General features: G+C 47.2%; 1 protein-coding gene and 1 long non-coding RNA gene across 2 annotated transcripts in view; one reads left to right on the top strand and one right to left on the bottom strand.

The window, feature by feature from the left end:
* Positions 1-8227, bottom strand: part of LOC310705444 — a 15834-nt gene extending 7607 nt beyond the window's left edge. The window contains exons 1-2 of the long non-coding RNA XR_014525288.1: positions 7937-8227; positions 6358-6556 (exon numbers count right to left, since the gene is read on the bottom strand). This is a non-coding gene — a long non-coding RNA (uncharacterized lncRNA). The remainder of the gene's footprint in view (positions 1-6357; positions 6557-7936) is intronic.
* Positions 1-13432, top strand: part of MYO7A (myosin VIIA) — a 177150-nt gene that overhangs the window by 137699 nt on the left and 26019 nt on the right. Inside the window, exons 32-37 of the mRNA XM_083499152.1 lie at positions 2842-3015; positions 6381-6608; positions 8242-8412; positions 10717-10834; positions 11802-11928; positions 12836-13005. Of these exons, the coding sequence (XP_083355278.1) occupies positions 2842-3015; positions 6381-6608; positions 8242-8412; positions 10717-10834; positions 11802-11928; positions 12836-13005 (988 nt within the window). The remainder of the gene's footprint in view (positions 1-2841; positions 3016-6380; positions 6609-8241; positions 8413-10716; positions 10835-11801; positions 11929-12835; positions 13006-13432) is intronic.

Here is a 13432-nt window from a genome sequence, read left to right as displayed (position 1 = left end):
TTTAGGGCCCCATCTGCATTTTACATTTAAAGCAGTCTCGTACCACTTTAAATAGTCATTGTTGTTGTTGTTTAGTCGTTTAGTCGTGTCCGACTCTTTGTGACCCCATGGACCAGAGCACGCCAGGCACTTCTGTCCTCCACTGCCTCCTGCAGTTTGGTCAAACTCATGCTTGTAGCTTCGAGAACACTATCCAACCATCTCGTCCTCTGTCGTCCCCTTCTCCTTGTGCCCTCCATCTTTACCAACATCAGGGTCTTTTCCAGAGAGTCTTCTCTTCTCATGAGGTGGCCAAAGTACTGGAGCCTCAGCTTCAGAATCTGTCCTTCCAGTGAGCACTCAGGGCTGATTTCCTTCAGAATGGAGAGGTTTGATCTTCTTGCAGTCCATGGGACTCTCAAGAGTCTCCTCCAGCACCAGAATTCAAAAGCATCAATTCTTTGGCGATCAGCCTTCTCTATGGTCCAGCTCTCACTTCCATACATCACTACTGGGAAAACCATAGCTTTAACTATACGGACCTTTGTTGGCAAGGTGATGTCTCTTAAATAGTCAAAGCTTCCCCCAAAGAATCTTGAGAACTGTAGTTTGTTACGGCTTCCGGGAATCATCACCGCCACCAGTATTATAATTTATAGACTGCCCTTCATTCATCGCAAGATCTCAGGGCACACAAAGCCCTTTCCGCCCCTGCAGAGGAGAGGGTGTTGCGGGCAGGACCCTCCCACATTCGCGGGGGCTTCCCTTGCCCCCCGCGAGAGTTGGGGAATCCCTGGGCGTGCCTGCAACCCAGCCCGCCAATTGGCGGGCGGGGGAGGCGCGGCCTAGGCTACTTAAGGCCCGGCACGCCTAGGGACCGCCCTCTTTTCCCCCTCGCCCAGCAGCTGAGCGGTTTTCCCATCCCACCCACCCTTAGGTTTAGCTAGAATTGACCTTGCTATGGACTCCGGTTGGTCGCTGCAAGGGGCCTCGTAGGAATTTTTCTAAGTTGGCACACTTCTTGCCTTTTGGTTTTTTCGCCTACCTCGTAGCAATCGTCACAACTTTTGCGGTATTGGCGGTTAGGCATTGGCATGGGGCAATTGTTATGGAAATGGAGGGGGGAAGGGAGCGCCATCACCTTCCCCCAATGAGAAGGGGTAGTCCGGTAGAGGACTCCCGGGGGGGCGTTGCCTTATCCGAAGCCTGGAGAGGTAGGGCCTCCGGCACGCCCCCGAGCGGTGACACCCGTGGGATCCTAGTTGGCGTACTTCAACAGGACCCCCGCGGTTTGTGTTCAACCCTTCCCAGTCACCATGCCGGGTAGTCGATAGAAGCCAATGCCTAAGGCCAATACCTTCAATTCCGTAATCAATAAAGTTGTGGCCTTTTATGCCCATTAACCTTAAACAATGTGTCTGAGTCTTCATTTCATATGGGGGAGGAAACTTGCCACGCAATACAAATACAAGATAAAAACACAGTAACTGAAGCAAAAAACTATAACCGCCCCCCTCCGAAAAACACATTTAAAAGGCCATAGAATATTAATCAGCCAATGGCCTGGTTGCAAAGGAATGTTTTCTCCTGGCACCTAAAATATATATAATGAAGGCACCAGGCAAATCTCCCCTATTCCCACCACAGAACTACAATTCCTGGATTGGTTTAACAATCTGAACTCTGGGAAAGAAACTCTGGGAAAGAAACTCTGGCACCCTTAACAAGCCACAGTTCCCAGGAATTTCTTTTGGGGAGACTGTTTAAAGTGGTATGATGCTGCCTTGAACGTGTGGTGCCTATGGGGTCTTATTTTAATCCTTTTTTTTTATTCTTATCATTATTATTTATTGAATTTATATACTGCCCTATACCCAGAAGTCTCAGGGCAGTTCACAGAATAAAATCAATATATAAAACCACAAAATACCTAATAAAAATAAAGACAACTCAATAGCACACATACACCCGCAAAAAACAACACATTTTAAAAGGGTACAGTGGTGCCTCGCAAGACGAAAAGAATCCGTTCTGTGATTCTCTTCGTCTAGCGGTTTTTTTGTCTTGCGAAGCAAGCCCATTGACGGATTAGCGGATTAGCGCTATTAGCGGCTTTTAGCGGCTTATCTGCTGATCGGATCAGCTGATAAGCGGCTTAGCGGCTTAGAAAAAGGGGAGGAAGGGAAAAAAACCAGCAGGAACTCGCAATACATTGTCGTCTTGCGAAGCAAGCCCATAGGAAATTTGTTTTGCGAAGCACCTCCAAAACGGAAAACTCTTTCATCTAGCGAGTTTTCCGTCTTGCGAGGCATTTGTCTTGCGGGGCACCACTGTATAGGATGTAAATCAGATCAGCCAAAGGCCTAATAAAAATAAATACCTAATAAAAATAAAAACAACAACCCAATAACGCCCCCCCCAAAAGCCACATTCTAAAAGGGTGTTGGATGTCAATAAGATCAACCAAAGGCCTGGTTAAAAACGAATGTTTTTGCCTGGCTCCTAAAGGTGTGTAATGAAGGCGCCAGGCAAACTTCCCTGGGGAGAGTATTCCACAGACACAGAGCCACTGCAGAGAAGGCCCTGTTCTCGTGTTGCCACCCTCCTGACCTCTCGAGGAGGAGGCACACGAAGAAGGGCCTCAGAAGGTGATCACAGGGTCCGGGTAGGTTCATATGGGAAGAGGAGGTCCTAGAGGTATTGCGTAGAACATTAAATATTTGCTACAATACCAAGCACGGGAGGAGATTTTACTGGAGGTCCTACATTAGGTCGAAAATCTGAAGCCTGCAATCTACAGTTGTCTTAGATTTATATTATTATTATTATTAAAAAATTAATGGCTTTTCTTCCTTCTGCTAGGCAACCAAATCTAAGAAGCCCATCATGCTGCCCGTGACGTTCATGGACGGGACGACCAAGACCTTGTTGACAGACTCTGCGACAACAGCCAAAGAGCTCTGCAACTCTTTGGCGGATAAGATAAGCCTGAAGGACCACTTTGGATTCTCACTTTACATTGCTCTGTTCGACAAGGTAGGCCGCAGGTATAGGGGAAACTTTGGGGAAATTAATCCTGCCGTCCAGTCAGCGCTTCCCCTGTGCAGCTCTGCTCTCGAGCTTGAAGCTGACCCGGGCAGGAAATGCAGAGTCGCAGCGGTCCTGCGTCCGTGTGAGATGAGGGATAAATCAAGTCCAAAGACAGTTCGGTTCTTATCTCTAGAAGCGTTTATTTACAAAGCAATAAATCCATCAGATACCTCCGACATTCTCTGTGCTCCAAAAGCACACACAGGCAGCCTCTGAGCCAAGCTGCGTCTCTGGCAAAATCGAAAGCAAGTCTGAACAACAGCACAGACTCTGACGCACTTCCCTGCGTCAGGCTCCTCCCAGGCTCCTCCCACCACGGAGTTTTAACCCTGTCAGTTCCAAACTCCACAGAAACTAGGTGTGCTTTTCACATGCTGCTTTCAAAACCCATCTAAGAGGGAAGGTGGCGTTCATGGAGTTAGGTCTCCAGTCTCCAGCATCCAACACAAACCGTTTGTCCTTGTTTACAGAGATGAGGGAGAAATCCACTTCACATTTAATGGTGGACCTACATATTTTGCATTTTCCAAAGCAGTACGAGAACCAAAACACAGCCAGCCTTTGAAATTTGCACTTCTCTGAATTTTGCAGTGCAGGTCTCCTACATTTTCTCCTAATATGTGATAAAAATACACGCGCTAGGGTGAAGTGTTCATAAAAATGCATGATTTATGATTTTATGCATGTTTTACCCTAGTATATGCATTTTTGTACACGTTACTTGGCACATACAATATGTGTGTGAAATTTGTGTGTGTGTACACACACACACACAATTACAAACAGGAAATAGATTATACAAAATTTTCCATCCACTATCATAGCAGAAAGAAAACCCAAATCATAACTTTAAATTTAGAAAAATAATTAATATGGTATGATATCTTCACTAAATTTCTTGCTTGAGAAGGAAATAAACCTATTTTCTTACAAAAAAGTTAAACTTTGTTGTTATTTTTGTGATGTTTTTAAAGCAACGTTTCGTTGCTTTTATGTAAGACTCATGTTGAAGAAGATTCATAAGATAACTGCTGTTACTACTACCGCTACGATGACGTTAGTAGGAATAATAATTCCTAGGACCAGGGCCGGCCCAAGACATTTTGACACCTGAGGCAAACCACAAAATGGTGCCCCCCTCCTCACGAAGGGTGTGAGTGAATATCTATTTGAGGAACACGGGGGGGGGGATAAAGATCTACATTGGGATCTGCTGCCCCTGTGGATCCTGCCGCCTGAGGCGGTTGCCTCATGTTGCCTCATGGGTGGGCCGGCCCTGCCTAGGACCAAACTGTAAAGGACTCCATAGACAAACCCTCCCCACACACAGTGCCGGATTTATGTATAAGCTAAACAAGCTATAGCTTAAGGCCCCACTCTCTTGGGGCCCCCCCAAAAAAATTAAAGGAAAAAAATCTGGATGTACATTTCCAAAATATAAGATAAAAATAAAATAAAATTAAACCTACATACAGCAACAGTGTTTTGTGTTGTGTAGGCTCCTATGATGTGAGTCATGGGCTCTGCCTGCTAGCCTGCTCCCTAAAATATTACTGGTTTGCTCCTTTCTATATATAGGGTGCCTACATTCTGCTATTTATAATTATTAGTAGTTTGCATTATATATTTACACCTATTATTGTTTCACGTTATAGCAAGTTTCTGAGTCTTCGTCAATTGTGTTTCTAAAGGAACTTTTGTTATTGCCAAATGCCAATGTGTTTGCATTATTCAGTTTGTTATGAATAAAAAATAATTTTAAGTTAGAGCTTAATAATTATTTCACTATTAATAGACTTCTTCTGAATTGTATTTCAGTTCAGCAATTACTTTGATAAAATACTGTCAGGGGTTTAGGAGCAGAAGCACGGGCAAGGGAGGAAACAGAGAGCGAAGGGGAGGAGGCAGAAGAAAAGATGAGTGACGACGACGACCCGAGATCTCCTAGTCTTTCCAGTGAATCAGAGGATTCACAGAAAGGAGCACCAGTGGCGAGGGCCAGGGGGGAGTCTAGGGGGGCACCCCAGGAAGACAGAGCCAGAGAGGACTCAGGGGGGAGCAGCTGGAAATCGGGACCAGCGTCACCGCCAGGAAGCAGGGAAGAGGAAGGGAGCCAGGGGGGAAACGCTGGCAGCTCACCACAGGAGGGAGGACATGAGTCAGGAGTGGCCACACCTCCACAGGAGGGAGGACATGAGTCGGGGATGGCCACACCTCCATCGGGGAGCGAAGAAACGGTTGAGAGGAAAGTGGAAGGTTGGGCGCGCGCGCCAAGTTCAAATGCAGAGGAAGGCGGCGCAGTAAGCAGCCCCGAAAGAGAGCCAGGTCCTAAAGCCCGGCGCAAGGAGGCAGGAGGGTCTGGGTCAGCGTCAGAAGAATCCCGGAAGGAAGAAGCCCCGGGGGGTAGAGGGACCCAGAGGAGGACAGTCAGGAGGAAAAGGTGGAGCAAGGCTAGGATATTAAGTTGGTGCACACAGGGCGGAGACTCAGACGGAGCTTCGCCGACCTAGCTACTAGGCGTAGAGTTGCGCGCAGCAGCGTGAGAATGGAAACTGTAATTCAATAAAGACTTTTACTTAATGACCGCTGGCTAGCGTGATCCTCTGTGAGCTAGGATCTTCAAGCAGCTCTGACAAATACGTATTTTGTTATGTGCAAATGGCTTTTGATACCTATGAGGTCCATAAATTACCATATAGCATATATCCAACACAAAAAAACAGTGACAATTTGTTGTTGACAAAGGACGGCTGGACATATAATGGGCCCCATTACCTTCAGTAGCTTAGGGCCTCATCAAACCTCAATCCAGCCCTGCCCACACAGCAACAAGGGTGCACAGAAGACCAGGATTTCCCACCATGGGAACCCCGATTTTTAAATTTTTAAATTTTTAAATTTTTAAATTTTTAAATTTTTAAATTTTTAAATTTTTAAATTTTTAAATTTTTAAATTTTTAAATTTTTAAATTTTTTAAAAAGCCAGGCAGCGCCTGCGGGTCTCAAACCGCTGGAAGCGATTAGGGCAGCCTTTCTCAACCTGTGGGTCCCCAGATGCTGCTGAACTACAACTCCCATCACCCCTAGCTAGCAAGGCCAGAGCTCAGGGATGATGGGAGTTGTAGTCCAACAACATCTGGGGACCCACAGGTTGAGAACCACTGGATTAGGGGATAAAAGCAATGCTTTTGGTAGGTGGAACCGCTGGGCTGGGCTGGGCTGCCTCGAACCCCGTTTTTTTAGGGCCTCACAACCACTTATTGGAAGGGGAGGGCGCCAAACGTTTACCTGTTTTCCTCTCCCCTTTCCAGGTCTCCTCCCTTGGCAGCGGCAGCGACCACGTCATGGATGCCGTATCTCAGTGTGAGCAGTACGCCAAAGAGCAGGGGGCTCAGGAACGCAACGCCCCCTGGAGGCTGTTCTTCAGGAAGGAGATCTTCACGCCCTGGCACAACCCCAACGAGGACAACGTGGCGACGAACCTCATCTATCAACAGATCGTGAGAGGGGTGAAGTTTGGGGAATACCGGTGCGATAAGGTAAGCTGCTGGGCACATTTCCCCCTGTAAAAACCGGGGCTGAGATGAATTACTAGGATGAATTTTGGACAAACGTTGGCCTCCCATGTGAAAAAGGGTATCCCGTCTGGTGGTTTGCGATGGGACTGTCAACAGAGTTTGCTCATTCTGACAGCAGGCGGATTTCGTACAGCGACTGCATAGAATCTTCAGGGGTTGGCAAGGTTTACCTGTCATGGACCGGATCACTCACATGGAGATCGTCTGTGGGCCGGACTGGCACAGCGCAATGCCGGAAATCGCTTCTGCGCATGCCCAGACGCCGAAAATCATGCTTGCGCAGAAGCGATTTCTGGTATCTGTGCATGCGCAGAGGCGATTTCCAGCATCTGTGCATGCGCAGACGCAATTTCCGGTATCTGTGCATGCGCAGGTGTGATTTCTGGCGCCGCTCAGCGAGTCCCCGCACCGCGCTGCGCTGGTTTAGTACAGCGCGTGGGGGACCGAGCGAGCAGTTCAGTTTGGGAGCAGTTCATGGGCCGGTAAAACGGTCTTCGTGGGCCGCATCTGGCCCATGGACCGCATGTTGCTGACCCCTGGCATAGATGAATCTGATTGGCTGTGGTCCTACAAGTTTGATAATGATAATGATAACAACAACAACATTTGTACCCCATCCATCTTACTGGGTTGCCCAAGCCACTCTGGGCAGCTTCCAGCATATACAGTACAAAAACATTTAGAGTGAAAACTTCAAGAAAGCATTCCCCTTGCTCAAAATTTTATCACATAAACACATCATGGCACATTTGTAATATATTGATTTTATTTTGAACATTTTATCCCACTTTTCTAAATAAACTGGAAGGAAGTGGAAAGAAAAGTTTTTAAGTGTGAAACTTCACTCCAGTCCATAATGCATTTTTTAAAAAAATCACATTCATCCCATGTTTTCTGCTAAGGAGATGAAGGTGGTGTACATTGTTCTCCCCCAACAAAAGGTAAGTTTGGTATTGTTCACAGTACCAAGAGATGCTAGTGACGTCGTAGATGGATGTTAATGAAGTTGTAGACAGGGTGCTGGCATTTTGCACCTGTTTCGCCCTCTCCCAAGGTAGTTTTCCGGGCTTCTTCAGTGACCTTAGCCTTTTTTTCTTCTTTTTAAAAAATACTATTTCTAAGCAAATCAGTCTCTTAAGCTTAAGCCAAGAAATAGTATTCTCTATGAAACTGAATATCAACATACGTATCAAGGCCTTGAAATTAGACCACTACATCCATCTACAACTCCACTAGCATCTCTCGGTATTGTGAACAACACCGAACTTACCTTTTGTTCATGAACTTACCTAAAAAGGTAAAGAAAACAAAAGACCGAGTTAAACATTTGAAAAATCCATTGAAACCAGACATTATAAGTTCATCTTAGGCTGAGTAGTTCGTAAGTCTCTGTGGCTTTGCACAAGGTTTTGTATTTTTCTCAGAAGATCGATAAAGAATGAATACTTATTTTGGTAATTATTGTGTGTATATAAGCCGGACTAGTTCCAGCAGGATCTTCTTATGTTATGGTACTGCAGAAAGAACAGCTTCCTTTTTCCTCTTCCCAATTGTCTTGCCTGTGTTTTCCTGTTCCGGAACCCCTTTCCCACAGGAAGAAGACCTGGCAGAGCTGGCTTCCCAGCAGTACTACGTGGATTACGGGTCGGAAATGGTCTTGGAGCGGCTCATGAACCTGATCCCCTCCTACATCCCCGACAGAGAGATCACGCCGTCGAAAACCATCGAGAAGTGGGCCCAGTTCATCATAGCTGCCCACAAAAAGGCACGTTGCTGAGCGCTCCTCTTGCGCCAAGGCTGCCAGAGTTTAGGAAAAAGCATTCATTTTAAGTGGCAGCGTCCTAATTTGAAATTTGCATCCATCCTTTTATCCTTCTCCTGGCCTGCTGTGCACCCCTATTGCCGTCTCCCAGCGCCCTTAACAAACTAGAACTCCCAGGATTTGGGAGGGGGGCATATGCACCAAATTAAGGGACGCAGGTGGTGCTGTGGGTTAAACCACTGTGCCGTTTGGACTTGCCGATCGGAAGGTTGGTGGTTCGAATCCCCATGACGGGGTGAGCTCCCATTGTTCGGTCCCAGCTCCTGCCAACCTAGCAGGAAAGCACACCAATGCAAGTAGATAAATAGGTATCACTGCAGCAGGAAGGTAAACGGTGTTTCTGTGCACTGCTCTGGCTTCACCAGAAGCGGCTTAGTCATGCTGGCCACATGACCCTGGAAAACTGTCTGCGGAAGCGGACAAACGCCGGCTCCCTCTGCCAATAAAGCGAGATGAGCACTGCAACCTCAGAGTTGTTCACGACTGGACTTAATGGTCAGGGGTCCCTTTAAGGTAAAGGCAAAGGGACCCCTGACCATTAGGTCCAGTTGTGGCTGACTCTGGGGTTGCAGCGCTCATCTCACTTTATTGACAGAGGGAGCTGGCGTACAGCTTCCGGGTCATGTGGCCAGCATGACTAAGCCACTTCTGGCGAACCAGTGCAGCACACGGAAATGCCGTTTAACTTCCTGCCAGAGCGGTACCTATTTATCTACTTGCACTTTTTGACGTGCTTTTGAACTGCTAGGTTGGCAGGAGGAGGGATCGAGCAACGGGAGCTTACCCCGTCACGGGGATTCGAACCACCGACCTTCTGATCGGCAAGTCCTAGGCTCTGTGGTTTAACTCACAGCGCCACCCGAACCCACAGTGCCACCTACATTCACCTTTTTATGCACCAAATTGCCCTACAGCTTTAAATACATGCTTTGCAAATATAGAATCCAAGTTTAAATCCAGAGGTTTTCTTTTATCCAGACAGCAGATGATGCGAAAGATCTTTTGACACGAGCTGCCACGCGTCGAGCAAGCACCTGGTCCCCAACCTTGGTGCCCTCCAAGTATTTTGGACTACAACTCCCATCAGCCCCAGGCAGCAGGGGCAATAGTCAGGAATTATGGGAGTCGCAGTCCGAAAATATGGAAGGCACCAGGTTGGGAGAAGCTGGAGGGGACAATTCTGAACAAAGGGGAAGAAAGCATTACAGATTACAGATTATTCTTGGGTTAAGAATGAGTTGTTTTCCTTTCATTGTTGTTTTTTTAAAAATCTCTTTGCACACTTAATAGAGCAATCCGGTGCATGTCTACTGAGGAGTCCCACTGAGTTTAATGGGATTTATTCCCAGATGTGATATATCCTCCTGCCTTGCAGGACATCGTTGGGAGAAGAAAAGGCTAAGGAGTCAACCATACAAAAAACCAGAGTGGGGTCCCTAAGGCGGTTGGATGGCGCCTGATACGCCTCCTTCCTTTGGACCACATCAGTGAGGTCGAGAGGAAGGTCTAGTCATCTGGGCAGCCCAGGACCTCCAGACACACTGCCCCGGCTTGCACCCCGGGGAGGCCGCTTCAGTGATGCTAATTCGGGAGGCAGCAGTTACGAGTTCCTGATCTCTACAGCCACAGCAGGCACTGTGATTCTCCAGTGGTTTGACTTCGTTCCCAGAGGTGCATTCCATTGTCTCTTGAGACACACACATGCGAACAACAACTCTATCTATCTAACTATCTAGGTTGGGGAACATGCAGCAACTCAGTTGTTTGTTTAACTGCAGCTCCCATCAGCCCCAACCAGAATAGTCAATGGTCAGGGGATGATGGGAATTGTAGTCCAGCAACAGCCACTGGTTCTCCATTCCTGGGATATAGGATTGTGATCTAAGTACAGTGGGACCTCTACTTCCGTTCACCTCTGGTTACGTATCCTTCGGGATACGTACGCAGCAAACCCAGAAGTATTTTTCTGGGTTTCGCCATGCGCGCATGCACAGAAGCGTTCTACCGCGCCACGCACATGTGCAGAAACAGTCCTTCCCGTTACAGAAACCTCGGGATCTGACTGGAGCTCCGGAACGGATCCCGTCCGCAACCGGAGGTACCACTGTATCTTTATAGTGGGACAAGAGTACAACTGCTGAATATATTTTTGAGATTTCTCAGTGCTTCTTGATCCACCCAAAACCCTACAAGATGTTCACTGAGGTTTATCAACTTGGTGTTTTGTTTTTTTTCTCTTTCCTACAGGGAATCTATACCCAGAAGCGAACGGATCCCAAGAAAGTCAAGGAAGACGTGGTGGATTTTGCCCGCTTCAAGTGGCCTTTGCTGTTCTCCAGATTCTACGAAGCTTTCAAGTTCTCAGGTAACCCCAAGAAACTAGGCCTCATGATATGTTGCCCAGCTCATAACTATAGGCGTTGGTGGTGAAAAATGGCAATCTATCGGCAAGCTCACTTCTTAAGTTTTAGTTACCGTTCTTTTATAAGGACTGTAGCCTTATTAGACTTTACCAACTGGTGGGGTCTGCGTTGCTCCCGGGAGGGAGGGAGAAAGGAAGTCAAATGACACCGAGGTCGTTTCAGAGAAAGAGTTTATTCTGCTCTCCGGATAGCAGAAGGCACTTGCGTGGTCAGTCCACGGCAAGTCCAAAGAAATGAGAAATTTCATGCAGTATATATATCCTCCAGGCACCCTCTCCCCCCTTCCTCAGGAATCCAACCACGTCAGCTCATACACGCAAGTTGACATCCATGACCGTAAACAGATATTCCTGTTCCGGTACTCTTGACCATAAAAGGTTGTTCCTGTTCCTATAGTCTTATCTTGAGGCAGGAGGTCACCAACTCTGAGAACACTCCTGGCCCCCTTTCCCGGGTCTCTTGTCAGACTTGACAAGGTCTGTGCATCTTTTTGTGGTCAGGATGTAAGATAAGACCCAGACGCGCCATCCCTGCTCCACGGAACTGGCAAGGTCATCCATTGCCGTCACGGACTGATAAAGGAGAGGGCTTTGAGCACTTGTTTATACAGCTGGCTTTCTGTTTATACATTGACTCAAAAGCTCAAGTTAATGCATTTTAGAAATGCTCCCTTGGAGAAGGATAAATGAGGATTTTGGGTCCCGTTTCAGACTGACTGCACTCCTTCCCCCTTCATTACCAGCTGGGAACAGTTCAAGGAGGCTGGTGAAACAGCTGCTATTCGGTGATCACTGGGGAAGCAGCAGAGGCAGCTGCTCTCTTAAAATTCCCGATGGAATAGCCCTGCTTCCCTTCTCTATTCTGAAGCCTGATGGAGTCACATCTTATTGCATATCTTTTCAAACCCAGGTCCCAGCCTTCCCAAAAACGACGTCATTGTAGCTGTGAACTGGACAGGAGTGTACTTTGTGGATGAACAAGAGCAGGTCCTTCTGGAACTTTCCTTCCCAGAGATCACCGCCGTCTCCAGCAGCAGGTAAGGTGGCAAAATGCTAACTAATCAGTAAGTCTGTTTGCACGCAGCCAAGCCATGTGCTGAAGTGTTCAGTCCTCTGGTCTTTGGGGAAAGTGGTAACCCTCTGTAACATGCCCCGCCCCCAATCTCAAAGACTCATCTCAGCCACTTTCTACATGAAAGCAAAGAGACAGGAAAAGGTCTCTATGACCCTTTCCTCTTCAACAGGTATGCTGATACAGGTATGGGTTGGGACGCAGGTGGCGCTGTGGTCTAAACTACTGAGCCTCTTGGGCTTGCTGATCAGAAGGTTGGGGGTTCGAATCCCTGCAATGGGGTGAGCTCCCATTGTTCTCTCTCAGCTCCTGCCAACCTAGTAGTTTGAAAGCACAGCAGTGCAAGTAGATAAATAGGTACCACTGCGGCGGGAAGGTAAACGGCGTTTCCGTGTGCTCTGGTTTCCATCACGGTGTCCCGTTGAGCCAGAAGCGGTTTAGTCATGCTGTCCATATGACCCAGAAAGCTGTCTGTGGACAAACGCCAGCTCCCTCGGCCTGAAAGCGAGATGAGCGCTTCACCCCATAGTCGTGTTTGACTGGACTTATCCATCCAGGGGTCCTTTACCTTTATCCTTTTTACCTTTTATGGGTAAGGGTATGTCCAAAGGCATGGTGTCCATAAAATGTATATATTGGCAAAAGGGGCCATCAGGCAGGAGATATAGAAGCATGGTAAGCCACACCAACAGATTAAAGAATAGTTTCTACCTGTGGGCCGTGAGGCTGCTTAATGGAAGACAGCAACATTGCAGCTGACGTTCGGGGTTGGTAATCATATGACAGCACACAGAGTGTAACAAGGACTGAGAGATTGGGGGAGACTCATTTAATCTCACTGGTACTGTGAAAATAAAGTATTTCTATTCTAGAGGTGGGAAGCTTCAGGGACAGAGCTTCACCTTGGCCACAATCAAGGGAGACGAATACACCTTCACGTCCAACAACGCAGAGGACATCCGAGGTCTGGTGGTCATATTCCTAGAAGGGCTGAGGAAGAGGTCGAAGTTTGTGGTCACGCTCCAGGACAACCCAAATCCTAGTAAGGAAACTGAGCTGAACAAAATGTACCTAGGGAAATATCAGGGTTCAATCCTTCAAACACTATCAAGGGGGATGATATTGTCTGGGTCACTTTTCGTAGTGGACTGATCTGAACGGATACCACTGAGCTTGCTTGTGAATTAGAGCACAGTTCCGTTGGTTAATAATAATAATAATGATAATAATAATAATAATAATTTATTATTTATACCCCGCCCATCTGGCTGAGCCACTCTGAGCGGCTTCCAATCAAGTGTTAAAAACAATACAGCATTAAATATTAAAAACTTCCCTAAACAGGGCTGCCTTCAGATGTCTTTTAAAGAGAAGATAGCTGCTTATTTCCTTCACATCTGAAGAGAGGGCGCCACTACCAAGAAGGCCCTCTGTCAGGTTCCCTGTAACCTCACTTCTTGCAATGAGGG

Source organism: Podarcis liolepis, assembly GCF_965112155.1.
Source record: "Podarcis liolepis genome assembly, chromosome: 4".
In the NCBI taxonomy this organism is placed as follows: Eukaryota; Metazoa; Chordata; class Lepidosauria; order Squamata; family Lacertidae; genus Podarcis; species Podarcis liolepis.
This window is presented reverse-complemented; position numbering and strand designations above follow the sequence as displayed.